General features: G+C 42.0%; 1 protein-coding gene across 4 annotated transcripts in view; it reads left to right on the top strand.

Moving 5' to 3' along the window:
* mon2 (Mon2 homolog, regulator of endosome-to-Golgi trafficking) overlaps positions 1 to 26,412 on the top strand; it is a 318,335-nt gene that overhangs the window by 102,766 nt on the left and 189,157 nt on the right. For all 4 annotated transcript variants that reach the window (XM_067082772.1, XM_067082770.1, XM_067082773.1 and 1 more), the window contains exon 7: positions 600 to 725. In XM_067082772.1, the coding sequence (XP_066938873.1) occupies positions 600 to 725 (126 nt within the window). The remainder of the gene's footprint in view (positions 1 to 599; positions 726 to 26,412) is intronic.

Genomic DNA, 26,412 nt, shown 5'->3' with positions numbered 1-26,412 from the left:
AAAGGATAGCATTTTTGTTGATCTAATGATTATGTTTTCTATTTTTTTTACTGAAAGAAAGAAAGAATTTAAAAAAAAAATATGCCCCTTTTGCCAGCATATGAAGATTATTTTCAGTAATAAATAAAGTGTTTAGTTAATGTTCTAGTTTAATTTAATTAATTTCCAATATATTACAATAATATTTTGGTATAAAAAAGCCCATTTTGATTAAATTTTGGATACTTGAAAAAAAATATATAATTCTTAGCATGTGTACCACATAGGGTACACATCGCTCATTCAGAGAGTCCCCTGTGAACCATATATGGAGCACATAGCAGTCAACGTGTTAAGGCAAATACTGCTTTGTAAAATTCAGATTTTACTGTACTTGTATGTAAGCATTAGCATGAAGGTTTGACAGCAATATCAGGATGAATGGAATTTTCAGCAAATGTCTTAGGAACTAGTGCTTATAGTATATAATGGTTTGGAATACTAATGAAATTTTGTAATGCTCTTAATCTGAAAATTGAAATAAATTGTGAATTACCCCTGATTTATATATTATAAATATGCTGACATTTGCTGTGAATCAATATTTACTTTATTTTCAGGATTTGGTGCAGCTGGTGAATGCAGATCAACCATTATGGCTTCTAGGCCTTACAGAAATGACACGAACATTTGGGTTAGAGCTTTTGGAATCCGTCCTGACAACTTTTCCCTCAGTTTTTTACAATGTAAGTAATGTTTGTAACTCTGTTTTAACATTATGCCTTAAATTGGACATTGTAATTGTTGCATATGGGATAGCTAGGTATTTTGGTTATTTTTTTTAATTACAACAGGCAGTAATTGTGAGTCATTTGTTTTTCTAACATTATTTTTGTAATTGATTTGCTTGGTTGTCTGAGAAGTTATTTTACAAAATCCAGTCAATCATAATCTGCCTTATTCCGTGTAAAATGGATCCACCAACTACAAGAGCTGAAAGACAAAGGGATCCACCTTGCTTCTATGGCTGAACATTTTTAACCCTATTTAGTAGCTCAGACATACTGTAAGTGGTGCATCCCAAGTCTACACAGTTCTTTCCCAGTTTTTTGGTTAGTGTTTTCCTTTTCATGCCTAGCTTTGGTTGGCTTGTCTCATCATGTTGCATCCCCCTGAGTACAGTATGTGCTATTTCTCTTTTGGTACTGTATTTATAAGCTCCTTTTTAATTCATTTTACATTCTGGTTTTTTAATGTAACTTTTCCTTTTCTTAGGCTGTTTGAGATTTTTCATACTTCTCCAATTTTCAGAAATGTGCAGTATTTCCAGATTCTTTTTATGCAAAACTGTAATGCCCTGATTATCTGAATTTGCATTATCCAAAACTCGACATTAGCTGGACACAATCAGACCCCAGGAATCATAGATATAATTATATATTAATATATAAATTTCATAAAACAATTGAAAAAGGTGCTCTCCAATGTTTGGCAATGCTGCATGAGTCTGAGGTAATGTTGGTAACACTGCATACACCCAAAGCAGTCTGAGAAAGGGTTTAGGTGGGGTTGAGGGCTGGAGAAAGTTTCTTTTATGGGGGTGGTGGGTCATGTCCCATGTTGGGAAATGTGCCTTTTGTTGATATGACATGTCACTATAGTGTAAAATTCATGTTTGCTCTTATACAAATACAAACCTTCATTTTTAACATAGGATTTAGCTTACGGATGTGAGCTGGAATGGCAGTTTAACTTTCAGACAAGGTCGTTAACTACCAACAGTAGAGGGAAACTGAGCCCACTCATCTGTCTGCACTCCACTGTGCTTTCGGTCACTGTCATGTGAAGACGTTTGCTGTGCTTCTCTGCCTGACTGCCATTTGCTCTCTTATGCTTTTTGCTTTTGTTATTTTTGAAATATTGTGTGTGATTGTTGTTTTATTATGCAAACCCCTGTGGAGAGGAAACTGCAAGTCCTTAGGCACTGCCCAGAGAAGGATAGGCCATGCAACCAGTTCCCCTCCTCTATTAAGGTTGATCCTTATACTTTGTGTTTCATGCTGTAGGCATGAATGTAATAAAAACAGTCCATTTTCAGAGTGCCGCTTTTTGAACAGTGGGTGAAGTTTGCCAGGAGGAGGAAGAAATTTGAAGAAAGTTTCTCCAGTGTCATCAAAGTGCAATACTCCGCAGGTGACACCAAAGATTTTCTCCGGTTCCTTCTTACCTCTGGCCACACTTCCACCTACTGTTGCCATTCCCAAGGGGGAGTATCCACCTTGACCAATTCTTACTGCTCTGTCCGCAGAGAGCTTCTGAGGGAGGGAAGACGACCAGCTCGGTTCCTCTCCGGCAGTCTCTCTTCACTCAGAGGAGATGCCTCTGGTGGACATTCATTCTTGGGGCACAGGAGGCTAACTTACTCACCCAACCTTTGTTGCAGGTGCTAGGGGACCGAGGGGATTAGGGAGCTCTGGCCCTCCTTAGGCCTTTCGGGGGAGTCAAGTGTGTCTGTACTAATTGATCACTTGAAAGCTGTGCAAGGCCTTCCAGTTACTACTTTGATTATATCCATGATGAATTATACATATACTGTATACACCAGGTCGAGGACTGCCCCGAGGAGCCTCCATCGACTTCTTCATTGGATGATGTCCTCCTCCACATGCTGCTAAGGCTGCCCTTGGCAAGAGGACGAAGTCAAAGAAGAGGAGAAGGAAGTCGTCGTCTTAGTCTTTGTCTTTGTCTTCATCTTCATCTTCATCACTGGTTGTCTTCATCTTCATCATTGAGTGCTGTTGCCTCCTCCTCTCTTCTTCCAAAGCTAGCAAGAGGAGGAAGAAGGAGGCACCGCCTAGCCCGTATACGGGAAGTCTCATAGAGCTTTCACTGGCCAGCCCTATCCTGCAGGGATGGCTACCAGGTCTCTCGCCAGTGGTACAGCGAGTACTGCTGCTCCCATTGCCGAGAGCATGGGAGCAACTGCTGCCCGGGGTTTTCCAGATCCCCAGTGCACCCGGTACCAACCCCAGTTGCTTACCTACCTATGCTAGCAAGGGTCCCCAGTCTGTGGACCCAGGCCCAGCTGCCAGCACAGCCGAGCGAGAGAAGGTGAGCAGAGAGTGTGCAGGTGCTCCCTCATCCCTCTGCCACTCTTCAAAAAGCTTGACCCAGGGGTCCTGGGATAGTGGCCTGGCCTGACCAGTCTGGTCACCCGGGTAAGAAAAGAGGAGGTCCCCTGTTCAGTCTTCGTCTTCTGTAGAAGCCTCGGCTTCTAATAAGGCTGGAGCACGGGCCTCGCTCACCTATCTCCACCTCCTCGCAGTTTTCCAGGGGCCAGGCACTGGACAGGCCTAGGGCTTGAGAGTGGGACTGTTCTCACTCTCATCCTATCCCGTTCTTGGTTCAGTCCTTGGACCGGACAGGACGTACACTTGAGTAGTTGAGAAATTGCCAGGGGGGTCTCTGGTGAGTGTCACTCCTGCTGTGGGAGTGACTTGGGAGGACTGGAACCTGGAAGGACCTGAGGGTCTTATGCCCCAGGACTCTTACACCCCCAAGTTGCAGAGACATTTCTTAGAAATCTTGAAGGGGATACTGCATTTAATGATCTCAAGGAAGAGGCCTTGGCTTTTCCTGCGGACTGTTCTCTAGCCATCGAGTCTTTTTGGGGACCTGAGAAGGAACCCAGGGTCTCACTTGGCTTGCCTTGGTTTATACTTGCTGATGGGGTCTTGGGCCAAGTGAATTCTCTTCTCTCCGGGCAAGAAAATTTGCTTCGGTCTAGTCAGTCATGCAAGACACTTCCCCACCCTGCAGCTCACCAGAGGAAATAATACGTTCCCTCAGAGAGCCCACCACTGACCAAACAGTTGACCTGGACCTGACCCATCCACGTCCTGGTCTGGCACTGGAGTGGCTCTGTGTGGAGGGAGTCTCCCTCTCACAGGTGGAGGCAGTGGCACTGGAATTGACTGCCATGGCAGCGTTCCAGACGGTCTCCTGGATAGATCTTTGGTCACTGTCGGTGGCCATGATTGCTTCCTCTTCTGTGGGTTCCTGTACTCCCGAAGAGGATTCAGCCTTCAGGAGAACGATGTTTTTTGGAGGTAGGACCATTACCTACCCCACCCACCCAACAGCAAACCTATGGGTGAACATAGTTTTGAAGAGGTGATATGCGGTATTATCTTATATCTCTCGTTTCGTTGGGTCCGAGTCAGCATTGGCGGTTAGGAATGGACAGGTCCTGGGGTCCGCCTCCCTCTTTGCTAGAGGAGAGGTGGAGGCCGTGGTGGACAGACTGCAGTTCAACAACAGCAATCTTGTTTGCCAAGCAGTGGCCAAGACCTCCTGGTCTTCTCGTGGCACTGCAGCCAGACCCTCAGGTCAAGCTGGCTCTTCCTCTTCGGAACGGAGAAGGTCCCAGACTTCGGCCTATAATAGAGGTACCCTTGCTTCTTCTGTTCCAGTAACGAAAGGTGCGCAGTTGCTTCCCTGTCAGCCTTCATCCCGCTCCAGGAAGGGGGGCAAGGTCAAGAAGAAGGGTGGAGGGCACTAGGGGCGGCATTCCTCCCCGCTTGCTGCTGATGGTGGGGTGGTGCCTGTTGAGCCATTGGGCAGTATGGCAGCAATATGGAGTGAAGAACTTGATAGCAGATGCTTTGGGTTGGGTATGTACTACCCTTCAAGTCTTCGCCACCCCTCACCCTCAATCCGATCTGGTTCCAGACTTAAATTCCTAGCTCACAGATTGAAGTTGCCCTTTTGGGAAGAGGTGAATGTGATGCGCTGAAAAGGCAAATAAACATGTGTTTATTTGTTGTGAAGGATTGGTCTTCAGGGCTTTACAGTTGCATGTTCCTGGTGGGGAAGGTGACGGGCGGCAGGAGGCCAATCATCAACCTCTCTCCTCTGAATTGGTTTGATCACCAAACCCGCTTCAAGATGGAAATGGTTTGCTCTGTTATCAGTTCCATCAGAGAGGGCGACTTCATGCTTTTGGTGGACGTGAAGGATGTGTATTTTCAAATACCCATCCATCGGTCATCTTGCAAGTACCTCTGCTTTACTCGCAGGGGGGCAGCATTCCAGTTCAGGCATTTTGTTTTGGGCTCTTAACTGCTCTCTAAGTTTTCACTCATGTGTTCACGCTGATCTGGACTTGGGCTCATTCGCACGGGATATGTCTTATGAGGTGCCAGGATGATTGGCTGGTCCTGATAAGCTCGTTGCCACAGTTGCTTCTGGACAGAGAACATCTTGAGTTTTGTCATGACGGGGGATGGTGATCAGCTTCGAGAAGTCAGATCTCACACTCCGGCAGAGGGTTAAGTACCTGGGCATGCTGATACAGTGGGTCCCTGCTTATTCATGGATCAGCAGTCATGGCTTCAGTTACACACGGGTTTTTCTGTGGAACTTATCTCCAAATTTCTTTGCAGAGCAATATTTACTAATTACTGTATTTTCATATTTTCATAACTAAATACATTTTTATGGTAAAAAAATTATGTACTAATTTTCAAATATTAATATTAATGTAAATAGCAAAATATCAGTAAAATGTTAAATTAAAATCTGGCAAAATCATAAAACAGCTTACCAATGTACATAAACACCTCAGTTCAATATCTCTCTCTCTCTCTCTCTCTCTCTCTCTCTCTCTCTCTCTCTCTCTCTCTCTCTCTCTCTCTCTCTCTCTCTCTGAGATAAGAGATAGATTTTTTATGCATATGTAACATGTGTTTATTTGTTTTGTATGATAAGTAAATGATTTACTAATTTTCATATTTGTAAGAACAGCAAAATATCATTTCATTAATTTTTCCCAGTCTTTTTATGTCTCCGACTTTAGGGCGAGCGATGAAGGCCTGTCAGTCATCTTGACATATTGTCATAATGACCATGAAGGGGGAGCACCTGGGCAAAGTCTCTCTCTCTCTCTCTCTCTCTCTCTCTCTCTCTCTCTCTCTCTCTCTCTCTCTCTCTCTCTCTCTCTCTCTCTCTCTCTCTATGCCAGAGGATACAGAGAATGTGAGAGATGGATAGATAGACTGATAGAAAGGGAGAGTGGTTGATAGAAAAATATTAATTTTTTAACTGATGTAAACATAACTCAGTTCAGCGCTTCTCTCTCTCTCTCTCTCTCTCTCTCTCTCTCTCTCTCTCTCTCTCTCTCTCTCTCTCTCTCTCTCTCTCTCAGGGGTAACTTCTCACATAGTTGTGAGCCATATATTTTTAAGGGTAATGTTGTAAGAAGATTTTAAAATTATATTAAAGGATTTAAGAATGATAGTTTAAGGTATATTTGGTGTTTTAACTATTAAAATAGGCAGTTATAAGCCTTTTTTAGAAGGGGTCTTTGGTGTTTGAACTATTAAAGCAGGCAGTTGTAAGCATTTTTAGAGGGATATTTCAACTTATCGTGGACTTTTGCTTAATGCTGTTGGTTGTGGTCCCTAACCCCCGTAATTACAGGGGACCCACTGTATATATAGCAGCAGCGAGAGTCTTCCCTTTGGACTCGCATACCAGCAGGTTCAGAGAGGCAGCACAGAAGTCGTTTCGACAGGAGCAACCTGCTCAGCAGTGGCAAGTCAGTCTCGGTCAACTGTCGTCTTTGGAGAAGCTGGTCCCTAATGGGCAGCTTCACCTCCACTTCCTTCAGTGGAGGATAAAGGAGTTTTGGTCTCTGGGGAGGGACCCCTCCTTTTGTCCAAGGAAGTCAGGAGAGGTCTAGCTTGGTGGCTAGATGACAGAAACCTCTTAATAGGAGTGCTGCTGGGCACCCCTCCTCCCCCCCCCATAGGCTTCTGTTTTAGGATGCATCAACCAAGGGATGGGATGCGCACCTGGAAGAGTAGTTAGTTTTCAGGTTTGTGAGACCAGAATGACAGACACTTCCACATCAGTGTCCTGGAACTCAAGACAGCTTTTTTAGCTCTACAAGAGTTTCAAGACTGAGTGACAGGGCACTCCGTGGTGTTGACGAGCAACAATACCACAGTGGTGGCAAATGTCAACAAGCAGAGTGGACTAGTTTCCATTCAGCTACACTAAATTGGTGGTACAAGGGCACGAGTGGGCGGTAGTGCACATAGTAGAGCTGTCAGCCAAGTACATTCTGGGGTCTAGGAATGTGGTGGCAAACAAGCTCGGTTGCCAGAGCCAGATGATAGGGACAGAATGGTCCCTCCACCAGGACATTTCAGAGTGGCACTTCACACCAGGAGACTTTCCAGCATCTCAAGCAAGTAAGAGGGTTTTCTCAACGCACAGTGAAGGAGACGCACAGCAAAGGAGATGTCTGGATACCTGCAAAAATCCTCAACGGCTGTGTGCCAGTGGAAATGGGCCATCTTCTGTTGTTGGTGTCGTCGACAGGGTATCGCTCCAGTCATGGCTTCTCTTCAGCATGTAGCTGACTTTCTCATCTTTCTTCACCAAGAGAAGCATCAATCAGTTCGGTCATTAAGAGCTATAGAGCTGCTCTTGGCCAAGTCCTTTGGTTGAAGGGGGTAGATCTCTTGTTCTCATGGGAGATCTCCATGCTTCTGAGAAGCTTCAAACAGTCTTGCCCATCCAGGGAACTCAGGTCACTTGAGTAGGACTTGATTCTCGTCTTGAGGAGCCTGACTTAAAAGCTGTACAAGCCATTGAGAGAGTCGTCAGACAGGGATCTGACCCTCAAAACTGTTTTCTCGCTTGTCCTGGTTTTGGCAGAGAGAGTAGGCAAGGTTCATGGCCTTTCCTTCAATATTAAGCACTCAAGGGGGTTGGGATATGTTACGCTCGAGTTTGTCCCTGAATTTTTAACAGAGACTCGGAATCCATCAGTCCCTGATTCCAGATTTGAATCCTTTTCAATCCCCTCTCTAGAGGACTTTGTAGGTGATGATTGTGAAAAGATGCTACTTTGTCCAGTTAGAGTGCTGCAGTACTTTAAGGGAACTTGGCGTCTTGGGCCCGAATGTCAACGCCTCTTCGTTAGTACCAGCTTGACCAAGAAAGAGGTATCCAAGAATACGATCTCTTTCCGGCTTCTTGAGACGACCAAGTACTTTTACAGTCACCCTCAGTATTTTTGGGGAATAGAGACCACAACCACCCATGAATAGCAAAAATCCACAAATACTCAACACCTCCCTCTAAAAACGCTGATAACTGCCTATATTAATAGTTCAAACACGAAAGACCCCCCTCCCTCCAAAAATGCTTGTAACTGCTTATTTTATTAGTTTACTGCTTATTTTAATAGTTCAAACTACATATATGCTGTAAACTATCATCCTAAAACACTTTATTATCATTTCAAAGTCATCTTACAACATTACCCTTAGAAATATATGTCTTACAGCCACGTGTGAAAACTAATCAAGTTACCCCTAATACAGGCACAGCCATTTGAGAGAGAGAGAGAGAGAGAGAGAGAGAGAGAGAGAGAGAGAGAGAGAGAGAGAGAGAGAGAGAGAGAGAGAGAGAGAGAAATACAGCTCGCCCCTCTGACTTGTATACACAAAGCATCAGAGATACAAGCTTTGTGATTGACTATTTCCAACCATACACCCCTCTCCTGCTTATCTACCAGAAATAGACTGGGAATTCTAGAGAATTATGCTAAAATTGACCAAATTTACTTTATTTTACTATATTTTTTAGTAATTAAAATGCATAAAGTTGTAATTTTAGCATTGAAAATATGAAAAAATGAATGCCAAAGTAACATCACATTTATTTATAAAACTATACAAAACAAATAAACATGCATGTTACATATGCATAAAAATATCTCTCTCTCTTATCTCAGTGAGAGAGAGAGAGAGAGAGAGAAAGAGAGAGAGAGAGAGAGAGAGAGAGAGAGAAATATAACTCACCCTTCTGACTCCTACACAAAGCATCTGAGCTACAAGCTTTGTGATTGGCTATATCCAACCCTCCCAGCCAATAGCTCATTGTCATGGTGAGAGAGAGAGAGAGAGAGAGAGAGAGAGAGAGAGAGAGAGAGAGAGAGAGAGAGAGAGAGAGAGGGGTGGGTTTGCTACATTAAAAAAATTGCAACATACATATGTATCCATGCACTCATTCGACGATGGCTTTGTAAACTTCTTGGAGTTTGTTTCATATTTTTAATGATACATTAATTCATATTTCATTAAAGGATATACAAAGTACAGAGAGAGATATGGGGAGGGGGTTGCCCTACATTAAATATCAAAAGTGAAATTATTCATGAATTATTGGAGAAAGAGAGAATAACTTGAGAGAGAGAGAGAGAAGGTGATCTGATATTATATGTACTGTACATGTATTCCTTAAACTATCATCTTAAAACACTTACTGTAAAAAGTGCTTTTGAGTGTTGGGTGAAAGGAACAGACGCTTTTCTTGAAATGATGTATTTAATAAATCCTCAATCATTCTTCATTTACATCTTCATAGTAGATCACGTCAAGCTGGGTGCTCACTGTAACACAACAGTGGCACATCAATAATCAATCTAATTTAATTCAATTTTAATCAGAAAAACAATAGGCTATATTATATTACAAGATCATAAATAATTAATAGGTAAACATTTCTACTCACATTGTACTATCCCCACTCAGTTCTTAACACTTTTTAATGAATGACTCGTGCCAACCTCTCAGTCTCACTGGCATGTGCACTGTCCCAGGTGTCCCTTCAAGAAATGCGAGACGCGGCGCCGCTCTGGCCCTGAGATCCGAGAGGCAGAGGGGAGCCAAATAGTTGCATTTATATCCACATGTAAACTACAAAGAGCAGCTCCAATAATTCAAAAACAGTTTAATAAATCTCAATGGAACCTAAATCTATTTTCTTCATCATTCATGAAATCGCCAAATTGCAACCAGAAAAATATATCAATACAGTACAAAAAATTACTAACTAAAAACTCAGTCATTTCCATCGTAGCAACCTCCCATTGGCTGAGAAACAACAAAGGGGCATATGGTGGCAAATTCGGCATCACTCAGATACGGCAAACAAAGTGCAATAGAACAAACACACTCAATTCACGAGAAAGTGCACAAATTTTAATGAATTTTGATATACAACACCTCATATTTTAGTGCAATATCAACCAAAAATCATGCTTTTAAAAATGAAATGAGAGGCGAAGAAGGTACGTGGTCGTGCATGTAAGTCATTTTCTTTCCTTTTGAGTCCACCAAAGAGCACTGTTATCACTGCGTATACTCAATTAATTCTTTTAATATCAGTTGGCTCTAGGCGTTTTACACTTACATTTTAATATTTTATTATTTCAATATCGCTAATATTTTCAATAAGGAGGTCTTTTGTACAGAGGGGAGAGGAAACCAGTTTATTACCAGGGCAAAGCTTAAAAACCTTTTTCTTGCCCCGGGCCTTCATAATTCTCTCTCTCTTTGTAGTTACGATAATATTAATATTTGAAAATTAGTAAATAATTTTATCATTAAAAATGTATTTAGTCATGAAAATAGCATGAAAATACAGTAATTAGTGAATATTGCTTGAAGAAAAAATCCGTGAATTACAGAATTTTCCGCGAATAATTTGTAGACAAGTTCCACAGAAAAATCTGCGAGTCCTGAACTGCGAATAGGTGGGGTCAACTGTACTCTTATCTGACGAGGTAGACAGGACTTTAGTCTGGGCAAGAGCTCATGAAGTTAGGGGCATCGCCCCATCCCTTGCATTCTGTAAGAACCTGTCGGTTCAGCATGTATTATGAGCGGAAGTGTGGTCCCGCCAGACCACATCACCTCGTTCTACCCCTGGGATGTTGTCCACAAGTCCTTGGACATGTTTTCCTTGGGTCCTGTGGTAGCTGGCCTACAAGTTATGTAGCTCACCTGGCTCCCCTAAGGGGACAGGTAGCATCTTGTCTAAGGTGTTTGGTAAACAAGAGAGAATGTGTGTGTGAGTGACTGGTCTCCTTCCTTTTCTCTTTTACCTTTCTGTCTCGTAGGGCAGAGAGGCGGGTAGTGAGCTGCCATGTGCTGGACTGACGAGTTATGCAGGTGAGTGTGCAACAGGGGCATCTTGTCTTTCATTATTTAGTAGATTGATTATATGTATGCCCTCCCCCCCCTACCTTGAGAAGAGGAGAAAGGGATAGACAATGAAAGAAACCTGTTGGTTTTTATGAGCAAGTTTTATTTTGTCTCTGACACTGGTTTCATCCAAGCTTTCTTTAAGGTAATGACAGAGACTCATTACTCTAAGCTCAGAAGTCTAGCAGTTGCAACATCCCATTTGTCCAACAGGCTAGAGGTGCAGGATTCCTTCCTCAGCTCTTCCAAACCAGGAAGGCATTCCCAGGTGGGTAGAACCAACCAGCAGGTTCAGAGGTTTGCCCAGACTCCCCTCACCAATAGGTAAGCCTCCTGTATAAAGAATGAAGGTTTGCATTTTTGTGGGAACAAATAGCAAATTTTTAAAAAATAATTTGTATTTTTCTTAACATACAAACCTGAAGTTCTTTACATTTATGTCCCACCTCAGCCCTCCCTCATTTTAGTACCTGGGCCAAAAGGCAAGGTGGAGTTGCAGACCAGCAAGTGGGCGGGGCTTCCCCCTAACGTTGGCAGTTAAGGGCCTGATTTGAAAGGTAAACAGTCATTCCAGCACGTGTCTGCAAGCTAAATCCTACATAAAGAACTTAAGGTTTGTCTGTTAGGAAAAATACAAATTATTTTAAAAATTTGCTATTTGTTCCCACAAAAATGCTATATTTTTGTAGTAATTAATTATTTTTTAAAAATTCTTGTGTACTGGCAACTTCACCTTTTTGATCGTGAAACAAAAGGTTTGGTATGCATGTTGATTTTCTCTACAAAATTTTTGAGCGTGAATGTAAATGTTATTTTTGAAATTAAATATAATAACAGTGATGAAATATTCTCTTTTGTACTGTTATAGGTGTGATAATTATTTGAGAATTAACTAAAAAATCATACAAGTAAAAAATACCCCGAAGTTCCTTTGGCACAATCGAGTTTTCTGTAAAGCCGCGACCCATGAAACTCATTCACGGTTTGGTGGTGGCCTCATCCGCAGCTCAAGAAATTCTTAGCTGTGGCCCATGAAACTCAGCTACAGTACAATGGTGGCCTGTGTTGCTGGTGCCTATGGCAGTGCCAGGAGAACAATTATGGCTAACTTAACCGTAAATAAAATAAAAACTACTGAGGCTAGAGGGTTGCAATTTGGTGTGTTGATGACTGGAGGGTAGATGATCAATGTACCAGTTTGCAACCCTCTAGCCTCGTAGTTTTTAAGATCTGAGGGCAGACAGAAAAAGTGCGGACAGACAAACAAAGCCGGCACAATGGCTTTTTTTTTTACAGAAAACTAAAAAGCTAAACGGTGACGTCATATTGCTGAAATGCCATGTGTAGCTGTAAAAGCACATCTTACAAGTGAACCTTCCATGATATTATGAGGTGAAATGAAACATCACTAATTATAATAAAACAGATATTGATTAATTACTTTTTGTAGTGTTCTTAAAAGGAGTTTGTTCTGGACATGTCATCATTGAGAAATGCCATACTTTCTAATGATGTAAACACAGGATGTTTTACACACACACACACACACACACACAGATTCCACGATAAGGCAAAATAAGAAATTGGTGATCATAATGAAATGGAAGATTAATGGTAAATTTTTAAATAATGTTCTTAAAAGTAACACCGCAAGAGCCCAGTCTACAGCGCAGTATAAATGATACAATACTGGCGTAATTCAGGGTAAGGAAACACAACAACAAATAAGAAAGGCAGATTTATCAAATTATAATAAACAAGTGAAGTACAGTATACAGTAATACAATTTGGTAACAAGGGAAAAGAAAGTTGCTCTATAAAATACATTATTGATGATAAAATTTGGTAGCTGTGGGTAAACACATTTACTGTAGGCTACCTTCCAACCATGCTGTGTGTTTTTATGAAAGATAAAGGGGGTTGATTTTTTTAAAGTGTATTTATACACTGTATTTTGTTACAGATATTGGAAAATAAAGGAAGATGATTGCCTTTTGCGTAAAGGTTTCAATTTAAAGTGTGATTTTTGTTGTTTATAAGCATCTTGAGTGTTTACAAAAATGCGGTATTGACAAGTTAGGGGGGAGCAAGGGTACAGAGTTGATGTTTTATTTTATATCTGTAGAGTTTTATTTGACCTTATCTGAGAGGGCCTTGGCTCTGCTAATCCAGATAAGTGAGATTACTGTATTATGATACTGACCTTTGAGCACAAGAGTTGATGGCAAGTACCGGGGCAAGAGTTGCTCAACTGAATAGGATGCATTGGAGAAGGGTAACAAGTCAGAATGTAAGCTGAGGTCAAATGTGCTGCAGCAGGTGAGGGCACCAGATTGGACATGCATGCATGGCAGAAGTAGCTGAATACTAGGGCTATTCTCTTTAGTACAGCAGCTGTGCTAGGCAGTTGCAAAATGCCAGGCATCCTACAATACAGAAATGAGAATTTTCTGTTTACAATAATTGTTGTGTTGTCCTCCATTTTTGTCTGCATATTCATTCTTGTTTTTGTATTTGATATGTTACACTATGTGAATTAACGCTTTTTATTGAAACACTTCTCCCCCACGTGCTAACATAAGGGGAAGTATATTATTTTTTACACTTGCTGACCTTTAAATTTGAGTTTACATGGGGTATTTTCTCGCATCATAAAGAATTTTCCTTTTAAGTATTAACTGGGAATTTTTATACACTTGTGTTCTCTTACATTACACTTCTCTCTATATTTATTTCTTTTTTTTTTCACATGGTCATAAGGCTTTGAGTTTTTCAGGTTATTTTTCACTCATGGCAGGCAGCTTTTGTATTGCTGTGTTGGATGGTTGGTGCTACTGGCCTCTTTCTATTTGGCAGTGCGCCAGCCTTGTCTTTGTCTTTTGAGTCTCACTTGGGTTCCTCCTTCCATTCTACAGAAAAGGTTGTGGGTGCTAGCTTCTCCCATCAGGGTCTCTTCCCTTTTTTTCAAATGTACCCCTCTTTATTTTCAAGCTTCCTATCACTGCTGGACTCTTGGCACAGCTCATAGGGCCTTCACCTTTTGATTCATCGGACAAGTATTCAGTCTGTGAAGCTGACAGCATATGAATACAGTAAACCCCCCATATTCGCATTCTTCGCAGACCCACGTATTCACAGATTTCTCTTTGGAACGTTTCTACCCATTATTTGCGGAAATTCACCCATTCGCGGACTTTTCACTGAGAAATATTCACTAAATACTGTTTTAACACATACAACTTACCTGTTAGTTACATATAGCTTTAGTCTTTGACGTCATGGCAAAATTTCAAAACGCGCGGCAGCGCCAGTCCGAATATCGGGTGATCGCCTCTTACCTGCCCTCTGTCGGGTACCAGGAACTATTCCAACATGCTTCAGAATAATTTTGCCGTCACGCGGCGACATTGTTGTCGGTACTGAGCGAAATTTCATTGTTTCTGCCTACATCGAGCTGTTTTCACTTGGTGAAGTACTCTCTTGTTGGTTTGCGGCTTTGCCAGTTTATTTTTGTCACCTATTTAGTCAGGTTTTCTGATAATTATGTCAGATTCTGGGTCTTATACCTTTAGGGTATGCAGCAAAGGCTGTAAGACGAGGTTGGTCAAGGCTAGTCTTGATCCTCATTCAATTTGTGTGGCTTGTAGAGGTCAGGAATGTTCATATGAGAGGAAGTGTGATGAATGTGTCAGTATGACTGAAAAGATTGGAAGGCTCTATCTAAGTATGTAAAGAAACTTGAGAAAGATAGAGCCAGGAAAGCTTTAGCTAGAAGTTCTTCTTCTCTCTCTCAGAAACTGGAATCTCCCTTAGCTATGCAGGAAACTTCTATTAATATCCCCGTGGCTACTAATATTCCTATTCCTGACTCTGATATCCCTGAACCCGTTACCGTGTCTGAGTATCAAGTCCAGATGGACGCCAGATTTAACCTTATTGTGGGCGCCATGGAGGATATTGGCGTTAATGTGAAATCCCTTCATGAGCGTATGGATTCTTTCCAAGATATTGTGAATAATGTAAGTGCAGTGCGAAGTGTTAGTGTGGTGGAGGAGGTGGTTGCTCGGCCTACTCGTTCTCCTAGACCTAAGCCTCTGTCAAGCTCCCCTGCTCCTGGGAGAAGACATGCTGAAAGTCCAAGGGAGGCGAGTGGGGTCTGCTCACGAGCAGCCGCCCCTCGAACAGTCCTGTTGTTTCCCAGGCTGTTTGGAGCGCCGTTGGAAAGGCGACTCAAGGAAGTGTCTTTCTTCAAGCTCCAGTGATTCGCCTCGCAGAGCCTGGAGATTTCCCGACGAGTCTAGACCATTGAAGAGGTCCAGGAATCTTTCGCCTTCAGCGGTTCAGAAGAAGAAGCCTTTTAAACTTATCACAACCTTCCTGTAGTTTTTGGGAGAGTCCGGAGAGATTTTGTCGTCAGAAGAGTCTTCTCCCAGGCGCAAGGCTCATGTGCGTAAGAGGTATAAGACTTCCCATTCGGTATTGCCCAGCGTTCCCGGTGTTTCTCCTTTGGTTTCACGTAAGCCTATTGTGGCTTCTGCGCCTCTTCCTCATCACGATCCTGGCTCTACTGATCATCGTTCCCCAGTTGGATCCTCGTCTACTCATGACTTTCTTCGAGCGATGCACAAGAAAATTGGAAGCATTCTTGGCGGGCTCGGAAGGCTGGTTCTTCTCCAGCAAAGCCTTCTGAAGTGTATTTGATGCCTCCTCCTTCGTCTCGAGCTCTCGGAGCGCCCAGTACGAAAGCTCCTCCTCGATCTGTGTCTCTTGATCCTCCTTTTGTTCAGGCTCAGGATCAGGCTCAGACGCCTAGTCAGGCTCAGGCGCTCCTCAAGATTTAGCGCTCTCTCAGGCTCAAAAGCCTCAGGTAGCGCCAGGTGAGGCGCCATCCCAGGCTCCTTTTGTGGCGCCAGTTCAGGCTCCTCTTGTGGCGCCAGTTCAGGCTCCTCGTGTGGCGCCTACTCAGGCTCAGGCTCCTCCTCAAGCTCTTATTCAGGCTCCTACTCCTCCTTCACAAGATGTGTATGTGCAAGCGGAAGGTTTTTCTCCTATTTCGTCTGAGGAAGAAGTTGTGGAAGAGTTTCCTGTAGACGAACCAGACTCCTCTCGCTCGGATTATAAGAAGCTTCTTCGCTTTTTATTGATAATTTTCCTGAGGATTTTGCACCTGGGGGCTATCAAGCTTCCTCTCTCTCAGTACGCAAGAGATTCGAAGCCTTCTACCTCTTCCTTTATGAAGTTAGTGCTTTCTATTTCAGCCAAGAAGGCATTAAAGAAAATGAACTCCTGGTTGGAAGACAAACGTGATCAGGGGAAAACTACTTTCTGCTTCCCTCCTTCCAAGCTTTCTACTAAGACGAAGGCTTGCTACGACACTGGGGAAGTTTTCTCTCTGGGAGCTTCTGCCTCCTCTCAGGAGACTTCTCCAGTCTCGTTGATTCTACTCAATCGTTCTGCGATGAACTTGGCTCGGATTTTCTTCTCTCCTTCAGAGTTGGACCACCTTTTGAAGAACGTTTTCCGAGTTTTGGAAGTCATCAGTTTTATGGACTGGACTATTGGCGCTTTGGGTAGGAAGGTAAAGTCTTTTGGTCTTTCCGAAGCGCATTTTGATGATTTCTCTTCTGTTATGTCCTGCTTAGATAAAGGGATTCGTGACGGTGCGTCTGAGTTAGCCTCCATCTTCACGTTAGGAGTTCTTAAGAAGCGACAACTTTGGTGCTCTTTTGTCGCTCGTGGAGTTTCTAGGACTCAAAGATCGGCTCTTCTTTCGCTCCTCTGGATAAGAAGTACCTTTTCCCTCAAGAACTTGTGGCCGAAGTGTCGAAATCCCTACTCAGAAGTCCACACAGGACCTTTTGGCGCAATCCACTCGTAAACCAAAAGCTCCTCAACCTTCTCTGCCAGCAAACTCGTCCTCAAGTTAGTCAAGATAGGCCCTTTCGTGGCAGGCCCTTCAACCGTACAGGATCTCGTTTCGGGGCAAAGCAAGATTTGTCTCCAAGGCTATCAAACCCTCAATTAAAAGTGATCTGCATGTCCTCCATGCACTAGTAGGAGCCAGACTTCAGCAGTTCTGGCAAATTTGGGAGGAGATCGAGCGGACCAGTGGACCACGTCCGTGCTAAAGGAAGGATATTCTATCCCCTTCCTCAAGAGGCCCCCTCTGCAACAGAACCTTTAGCTTTGACAGCATATTCCAGCAACTTAGAAAAATGCTCGGTTCTGAGTGCGAAGTAGACTCCATGCTTTTAAAAGGAGCGATAGAGATCGTGGAAGAAGTCAACTCTCCAGGCTTTTACAACCGCCTTTTCTTGTTCCAAAGGCCTCAGGCGGCTGGAGACCAGTCCTGGACGTAAGTTCTCTCAACCTTTTCGTGGAGAAACCAGTTTCTCGATGGAGACGACGCAACCGTCCCTCAATTCTCTTCGTCCGGGGATTGGATGGTCTCAATAGTTCTGCAGGACGCTTACTTTCACATTCCGATCCATCCCGCGTCCCAGGAAGTTTCTTCGCCGTTTTCAGGAGAGGACTTATCAGTTCAGGACTCTGTGCTTCGGGTCTGTCCACAGCCCTCAAGTATTCACAAGAGTTATGTCCACTGTTGCCAAAGCTCTTCATCTCAGAGGAATAAAGATCTCTCTCTATCTAGACGATTGGCTCCTTCGCTCCCAGTCTCAGTCTCAGTGCTTGGAGGATTTGAAAGTAACTCTCGACTTGACACAGAAGCTAGGACTTCTAATCAATTGGAAGAAGTCTCACCTATCTCCCTCACAATCCAGAATCTATTTAGGAGTGAGACTGGAAACAGTTCCTTTTCTGGCTTTTCCACAGATCAAAGAATCTCGACTGTCTCGCAAAAGTCCAGAACTTCCTGGATATGGATACCTGTTCCAAAAGGCTTGGATGAGCCTCCTGGGAACTCTGGCGCCAATAGAAAAGTTTGTCTCCCTGGGGAGACTTCACATGAGGCCCCTTCAATTCTACCTCAGGGAGCAATGAAACAGGAAAACGCTTTCCAGACTCCTTTTCCTTTCCAATCTCGGACCTTATCAAGGAGGATCTAAGGTGGTGGTTAGATCGAAGAAAATTAGAGAAAGGTCTCTCTATTTCCGTCGAACCCAAGCCACGAACTGTTTGCAGACTCGATTCAGAAGTAGGATGGGGAGCGACGTTGGGTGTAAAAGAAATTTCAGGTTTGTGGAATGCGACAGAAAGAGAATGGCACATCAACAAGAAGGAGTTGAAAGCAATCCACCTGAGTCTCGTGCACTTCCTACCATTCGTACAGGGACAAACAGTTCTGGTTCATTCAGACAGCACCACAGCGTTGTCTTACATAAAAAACAGGGGCACTCATTCTTACTCCTCAGCGAGGTAGCAAGAGACCTCCTTTTGTGGGCAGAGAAGCACAAGATTCTGCTCCTAACGAGATTCATTCAAGGAGCCCTCAACGTGAGAGCGGACTCCTTGAGCAGGAAGCATCAGGTTCTGTCCACAGAGTGGATTTTGCACGAAGAAGTGTGCAAGTCGCTGTGGAGGCTTTGGGGTCAACCTCTGGTAGACCTGTTCGCGACGAACAAGTCGAACAGGCTCCCAGTCTTCTGCTCTCCTGTCCCGGACCAAGCAGCCTTCCAGACGGACGCAATGCTACTGAATTGGTTGGGTCTGGATCTGTACGCCTTCCCGCCGTTCAAGATGTTAGGTGCGGTGTTGAGGAAATTTCAGCACCACTCCAACACCAGAATGACGTTGATAGCCCCCTTCTGGCCTTCCAGGGATTGGTTCCCAGTTCTCATGGATCTCTTGATCGACTTCCCGAGGAGCCTTCCAAACAGAGTAGATTTACTCAGACAGCCCCACTTCAGGAGATTTCACGAAAACCTGTCAAGTCTGCGGCTAACTGCGTTCAGACTATCGAACGCCTACTCAGAAGCAAAGGATTTTCAAGAAAGCGCCTCAATCCATCGCTAGAGCCAGAAGACCATCTTCGATCAAGGTCTATGAGTCCAAGTGGAATATGTTTCGTTCATGGTGCAAAGATCATGACATTTCCTCTTCCAGAACCTCGGTGACGAGATTGCGGATTTTCTTTTGTTCCTCGGGAATAAGAACCTTTCTGTATCCACACTTAAAGGTTATCGTAGCATGCTGGCTACTGTTTTTCGTCACAGAGGTTTGGATATCTCTAATAACCAAGATATAACGGACCTTATTAAATCCTTCGGTACCTCTAAGAGGGCAGATGCTAAAGTTGTTTCGTGGAATCTTGATGTAGTCCTGAAGTGGCTTATGTCTGAGAAATTTGAACCTATGGATTCTTCTTCTTTAAGAGATCTTACGAGGAAAACCCTCTTTTTAGTTTTGTTAGCTACAGCTAAGAGAATCAGTGAGATCCACGCCTTGGATAAGAGAGTAGGATTCTCTGCTTTAAAAGCAATTTGTTCTTTCAAACTGTTTTTTATGGCCAAGAACGAGACCCCTTCGCACCCGTGGCCTCGTTCTTTTGAGATTCCGAGTCTGTCGGAATTGGTAGGTAAGGAGCAGGAGAGGTTCCTCTGCCCAGTCAGAGCCTTGAAATATTATTTGCGAAGGACTAAAGATATTAGAGGTCCTTCGGATTCCTTATGGTGTTCGGTCAGGAACCCTCTTAGACCAATGTCCAAGAATGCCATGTCCTTTTTCATTAGAGATCTGATTTCTGAAGCTCACTCCAATATTTCAGAGAATGACTTGAAAATGTGTAAAGTGAAGGCTCACGAAGTGAGGGCTATCTCTACTTCTCTCGCTTATAAAAGGAACCTCTCCCTTCAAGATATTGTGCAAGCAACCTACTGGAGATGTAAGTCTGTGTTTGCTTTGCATTATCTCTCCAAAGTGCAGACAGTGCTTGATGAGTGCAGCACGTTAGGGCCCTTTGTTGTATCTGGCACGGTATCGGGTAAAGGGGTAAAGGAGGATTAACCTACCTTTACTTACTTGTTTTTTGGAGTGTGAAGGTTTTTACGGTTGTCTGTGAGGGTAAGTGTTGGATAGTTTTACCCCACAGTTGGTTTTGGTTTTTATGGTTATGCTTTTTTCTTTGGTATTGGGTGACCCCTTTTGTAATTCATGATGTTTGTGCTGCGCCCTGAGCAGGGGCATACTTGTGGTATTGTCACGGCCATGTCCTAGGTGACTGATACCCAGCTTAAGCAATCTGCGACCAGGTCATTATACCCCGCGGTTGCTCTAAGGATAGCAGGTTACTGAGGCAGTAACTGTGGAATCAGCTACCTTAGCAGGTGAGGAACTAAGAAATTTTCTACATTAATAACCTTAATGTTTCCAACAACTCTTTTTAGCTGTCATTGCCCCACCTCCTAAAGGTGTCAATCAGCTATATGTAACTAACAGGTAAGTTGTATGTGTTAAAATGACATTTTTATTCTAAAATAATGTTTAACACATACTTACCTGTTAGTTACATATACGAAAAAGCCCACCCTCCTCCCCACGGGGACAGGTAGGCAAATTATTCTGAAGCATGTTGAATAGTTCCTGGTACCCCGACAGAGGGCAGGTAAGGGCGATCACCCGATATTCGGACTGGCGCTGCCGCATGCGTTTTTGAAATTTTGCCGTGACGTCAAAGACTAAAGCTATATGTAACTAACAGGTAAGTATGTGTTAATCATTATTTTAGAATAAAAATTGCATATTTTCATCTCATTTTCATGACTGAATGCACTTTTTGTGATAAAACTGTTAAAATACTCGGGTAATGCTCGAGTTACTATAATTCACCTTACGATAATTCGATTTTGCAATGGGGTAAGCAATTAATACCAATACGACAATATTATTTATAAAATATTTTTAAATTTCGTGCGGGCGCGGGCAGCAGTGTAATCAGGCAGTGAGAGAGACCAAATTACAATAGACAACTTTTCCTCCATCTCTTTATCCCATCTTCTAGTTAAAAAAGTAAAAGAGAATGACAAAAGTATTGTTAGTAACGTTATATTCTTGCGTAAACGCATACAGCCATAAACAACCGACCAAGAAACTGTTGTTTGGCTTATAACCGAATCGGATAACAACAGCCGTTTACCTGTATTTCAACTATCTTACTGTAATAAACAATTACCGTAGATTATAGCACAAATGATGTTAAAATAGGACTGATATATTTTTACATTATACCCTTATTCAGTATGGATAAAAGATCGACAAGGAAATGTACTGCTAAATTTAAGCTGCAAGTTGTAGCTGAAGCTGAGAAAACAATGTTCAAGCTGCTAATGACTATACTGTAAATTATCGTGCATCGGCAACATGGATGAAACTCGATCGTAATTAAAATGGGAGAGAAAGTATTTTAATCAAAACTAATGGGCATGAAAGAACGCATTACTGTTATTTTTATGCCGATAAACGATACATACGTAAAGCTCATATTATGATGAAATCAAGCGAAAATAGCGAACGGAATCTTGAAATTTTTTTTACACAAAACAAACGCCCTCAAACGGCCATCGTCAATCATCATCCATTAACGAAAATAATAGATAAATTAATTTTGCAACAAGACATATTTTACTTATATTTCGACTTAAAAACACTTCATATAACGAAAAATAACCTTGCCCCTTATAAATAAAGTATCTAGACTCTAGAGATTCATTTATGCTAACTAGAAGCAAGAAAAGCGCTCTGAACTGAGTTAAATGCAGCGAAATAAACACTGCGTAAACATTTCCACACCAAAACACTGATCGCTATGAATGCAATTTTTAATGCAAAAGCAACGTAAGAATATATACAATATTATTTGATACAGTGAATTAAGGCATAACATTTTAAAAGATCCCTGGAAAAGATGCATATTCGTTATGTTGACGTTTGTATAATACGATATGCGAATATAGAGTACAGTATAATGTAGGCTACGCTACCGTGTATGTATACAATATACCATAGTGTAGGCTAAGCTAATTCTTATTTGTTATTCAATTTCTCTTTGTATTAAATTATCATAAGTCAGTTTGCATGAACCTCCAGAATTAGCCGCATGAACCTGCAGAATTAGCCGCATGAACCTGCAGAATTAGCCGATAATGATTACTATACCGTGTATGTAAAGAGTATATTTTATAGTGTAGGCTAGGCTTACCATATATGTATACAGTACATGGTACCAAATACTCTAGTGTAGGCTAGGCAATGTTCGAGATACGCTTTGGTATTTCTTAGGTTTTTTCTAAAAACAATGGTTTTTTTGGAACGTAACCCCATTGTAAGTAGGATAATACCTATATAAGCATTTTTAGTTTGTTTTGTGTGTGTTTCTACTATCAAAAAAGCAGTTCTAAGTGTTTTAAGAAGGGTTCCAAGTATTTGCTGGTTTTAGCTGTTTGCGGGGGCCTGTGGTACGCATCCCTCGCGAATACGGGGGGTTTACTGTATTGTGAATATATTCCCTTTTTGATGGTGAGTTTTCATGTTAGATGTTGGAGGCAGAGCTTTGACATTTCCACTTTGGGTTTGCTCCTTATTTGTTCAGTGAAGTTGATTCTGCTCTGGAACCCTGTGTCCATTTGGTCATGATTCTGTATTTCATCACAAGGCCATTGTGCCTGCTGTTTAGTTGTTGGTGATGGCGGCTCCCTCTTCTTTGTTGACATACCTTTAACCTTGTTCTCATGTCCTTGACATGATGCTTGTTCTCTTGAATGAGCTCTTCCTATTGAATCTCTGCTTGCCTTTGCTTCCTCTGCTTTCTCAGCCCCTTATCTGATGTTGCCTACTCTTTCTCTGCCTATGTTTCTCAGTAACTGCCAGGAGATATCACTGCCTCTCAAGTGGTTGGGTACCAGATTAATTTTTACATCTGTTGAGTTTGATGATATTTGATGTTTCAACATCCTCTGGAGCCCTCTGTGATGTCCTGAGTGCACAGAGAGGAACTCCTTGCCTTCAGTCATTAAATTGCCCCAAGGCTCACAACCTAATTTGAAAAATGACTCTGTCTAATATACCCTTTAAAAACCAACTTAAATACTCTGTAAACCGCCATATGCAAATCTGTAATGTCACTAAATCAAGAAGTCGTTTGTTAGCTCAAGTTTTATATGGCCATTGTATTAAATTTTTACATTTTAATTGATGTTAATATAAAGTAAAACCAAAAGCATGACACCAACCTTTGACCCTTTTCATGTAGTGAAGACCCAAGACCTAGCAATATAGAATACTGTACACCCATTGTAGAGCTCGTGTAGTAATCATGTGAAAACCTGTCTTATTTTTTTTCCTTTATGTTATATAGTATTTTCAAGGTAAGTTTTGAAGAAGGTCTTTCAAGCTGTTAGCTTTAGTAATAAATGCAACAATGCAGTTAGGAATGATAAAATTTTAAAAAGGACGGTATGCATTGCATGCAAGTATGTGTTTGTGCGTTTGTCTGCTGATTTTATATTGAGCAAGTACAGGCAGTCCACGGTTATTGGCGATCCGGTTTTACGGCATTTGTCTAGCGACAAAAATCAGCGATTATTTTGCGCCAATGTGCGCTGAATTCCAATTTATCTGCATCGATATTGGGGTTTTGGCACCAATACATACCTAACAGAAGCACCGGTCTCCAGCTATTGGCACCAACTAGTGCTGAAAATTGCTGATTTTTGGTTATTGGTGATTTTTGCTTATCGTGACACCATCGGAACAGAACCCCCGCTGATAACCAGCAGTTTTTTATAGCATTTTGGTATATCCATATTAAAAACAAAATAATAAAAATTTCATCCAAATTTCATGTGTGTGTGTGTGTGTGTGTGTGTGCAAGGGTTATTAAAGATATAACAATGCAGTCGCCACCCTACTTATGATCATTCAGAGATACAGACAGACAGGGTCACAAGTTCAGATTTTGCCCTATGGGACTATTCTGCCTGGCAAGAAGTTTTGCAGGTTTTGCCCTGCGTGACTATTCTGCACAGTAAGAATTTTTGCAAAGAACAGAAGAACACAAGGACGAAGAAGAACCTGTTTCTTTAACCCCTTACCATATTATCCCAAGTATTCTCGTGATCAGTTACAATGTGTTCTTAAAATCACGAGAATACTCATTCGTACTCATAAAATATTCCTGCTTCTTATTTGCATCTTCCTGATTTACCATGTTCTTTGATGAATACCCATTGTCTGTACAATATTTCCTCTTCCCATAGGAAAAGTTTAGTATGTATTTTTGTCAATAGATGGTGGTGTGTATTGCTTACTTTTTAAGATTAAGAGTTCAATTTTGGTTCCCTTTTTTCTCATTGCCTGAAGTTTAGTATGCAACCATCAGAAATGAAAAAAAATATCGTTATCATATATAAATATTGGAATATATGACAGCGTGAAAAGAAATTTCATATATGTATACAAATCGCGCTGTGAGCAAAACGGTTAAAGCTAATGAGCTATTTTTTTTCGTTGTACACTAAATTGTGATGATTTTGGTATACAGTATAACAAATTGTAAAACGATCAAAGCAACACAGAGAAAATATTATCACAAAATGATGCATGAATTCGTAACGCGCAGACATAAAAAAAGTTTTTTAAAAAATTCACCATAAATTGAAATATTATGCTAGAGACTCCCCGTTTGTTGCAAAATGAAGGTAAATGACTGAATATTACTAGAATGTAAGCGTTTTAGCTTACAATTGCATTTTTCGACCATTTCGGTCGAGTCAGAGTTGACCGAAGGTTGAAATTTCGGCTCATCATGATTTATATGAATTATCTTAAGTCATTCTGCATTGAACCTCCAGAATTAGGTGGTATTAATAATTACTATACCGTATATGTAGAGTACAGTATAGTGTATACTGTATAGTGTATGCTAGGCTTCCGCATATGTGTAGTTCCTCGTTGGACGAATCAGTAGAGTTCTCGGCTAGCACTCTGCTAGGCCTGAGTTTGAGTCACCGACCGGCCAATGGAGAATTAGAGGAGTTTATTTCTGGTCATAGAAATTCATTTCTCGGTATAATGTGGTTTGGATTCCACAATAAGCTGTAGGTCCCGTTGCTAGGTAACCAATTGGTTCTTAGCCATGTAAAATAAGCCTAATCCTTCAGGCCAGCCCTCTCTAGGAGAGAAGTTAATCAGCTCAGTGGTCTGGTTAAACTAAGGTATACAGGCAGTCCCCAGTTAGTGGCGGGCTCGGTTAATGGCGATCCGGTTTTATGGCGCTCGTCTAACGATGAAAATCTGCAATTTTCGGCGCTGAAAATCGCTGATTTCCGCTTACGGCGCCGATACATACCCAACAGAGGTGCCGATAGCTGAAAATCAGAGCCAATAAGCCCTGAATATTGCCGAAAAAGACCCAAAAATCGCTGATTTTTGTTTAGCGGCAATTTTTGGTTATCATCACACCTTCAGAACAGAACCCCACCGATAACCAGGGACTGCCTGTACTTAACTTAACTGCATATGTGTATTATATACCATAGTGTAGACTGGGCTAATTCGTGTTTGTGTTAGTCAGTTTCTTTTTGTAATGAATTATCCCAAGTCAATCTTCATGAGCCCCCAGAATTAGCTGTTGCTACAATATACTGTATATGTACTGTATAGAGTACAGTGAACCCCCTTCAGATTCAAAAATTTAGGATCGTCCCACACCCCCGCTGGAATGGGTCAAATCCAGTGAATGCTTAAAACCCCTCTAAAAACACTTAGAACTGCCCATTTTGATAGCTTAAACACAGAAAAACCCTGTAAAAATGCTTATACCTGAATATTTTAATAGTTTTATCACAAAAAGTGCATTTATTCATGAAAATTATATGAAAATACAGTAATTAGTGAATATTTCTCAGTGAAAAATACCGCGAATTGGTGAATTTTCCGTGAATGATGGCTAGATATGTTCCACAGAGAAACCCGCGAATGCGTGAGTCCGCGAACGTTGACAACGCGAATACGGGGGGTTCACTGTATATCATATAGTGTAGACTAGGCTACCATATATGCATAAATGGTACTGAATAACCTAGTGTAGGCCAAGCTAAACTTGAGATATGTTTTTTCCAACAAACAATTGGTTTTCTGGGCTCGACCTGTGTCACCCAGTGAAATGGTTCCAATAGCACACATTTCTAGGTATAAATATTGCTAAATATACCAGAGAAAAAAGCTATCCATAATGCCAGGGTTACTACCCCTGGATCGATCACCACAATAGTGTCGGTATGCACTAAGGGGTGAGTGGTAGCCACTATCACAGATGCTTTGCCCAACAGATTTCTCCATTCTCAAAGCCCCCAACATGGGTGAGCCGTTCTACCCACTACTACCTTCCGTTTGCTGCCACCTACCACTCGCGCCC

The sequence above is a fragment of the Macrobrachium rosenbergii genome, chromosome 39 (genome assembly GCF_040412425.1).
Source record: "Macrobrachium rosenbergii isolate ZJJX-2024 chromosome 39, ASM4041242v1, whole genome shotgun sequence".
Taxonomy (NCBI): domain Eukaryota; kingdom Metazoa; phylum Arthropoda; class Malacostraca; order Decapoda; family Palaemonidae; genus Macrobrachium; species Macrobrachium rosenbergii.
Note: the sequence above shows the minus strand (reverse complement) of the source record. Positions and strands in the feature narration are given on the sequence as shown.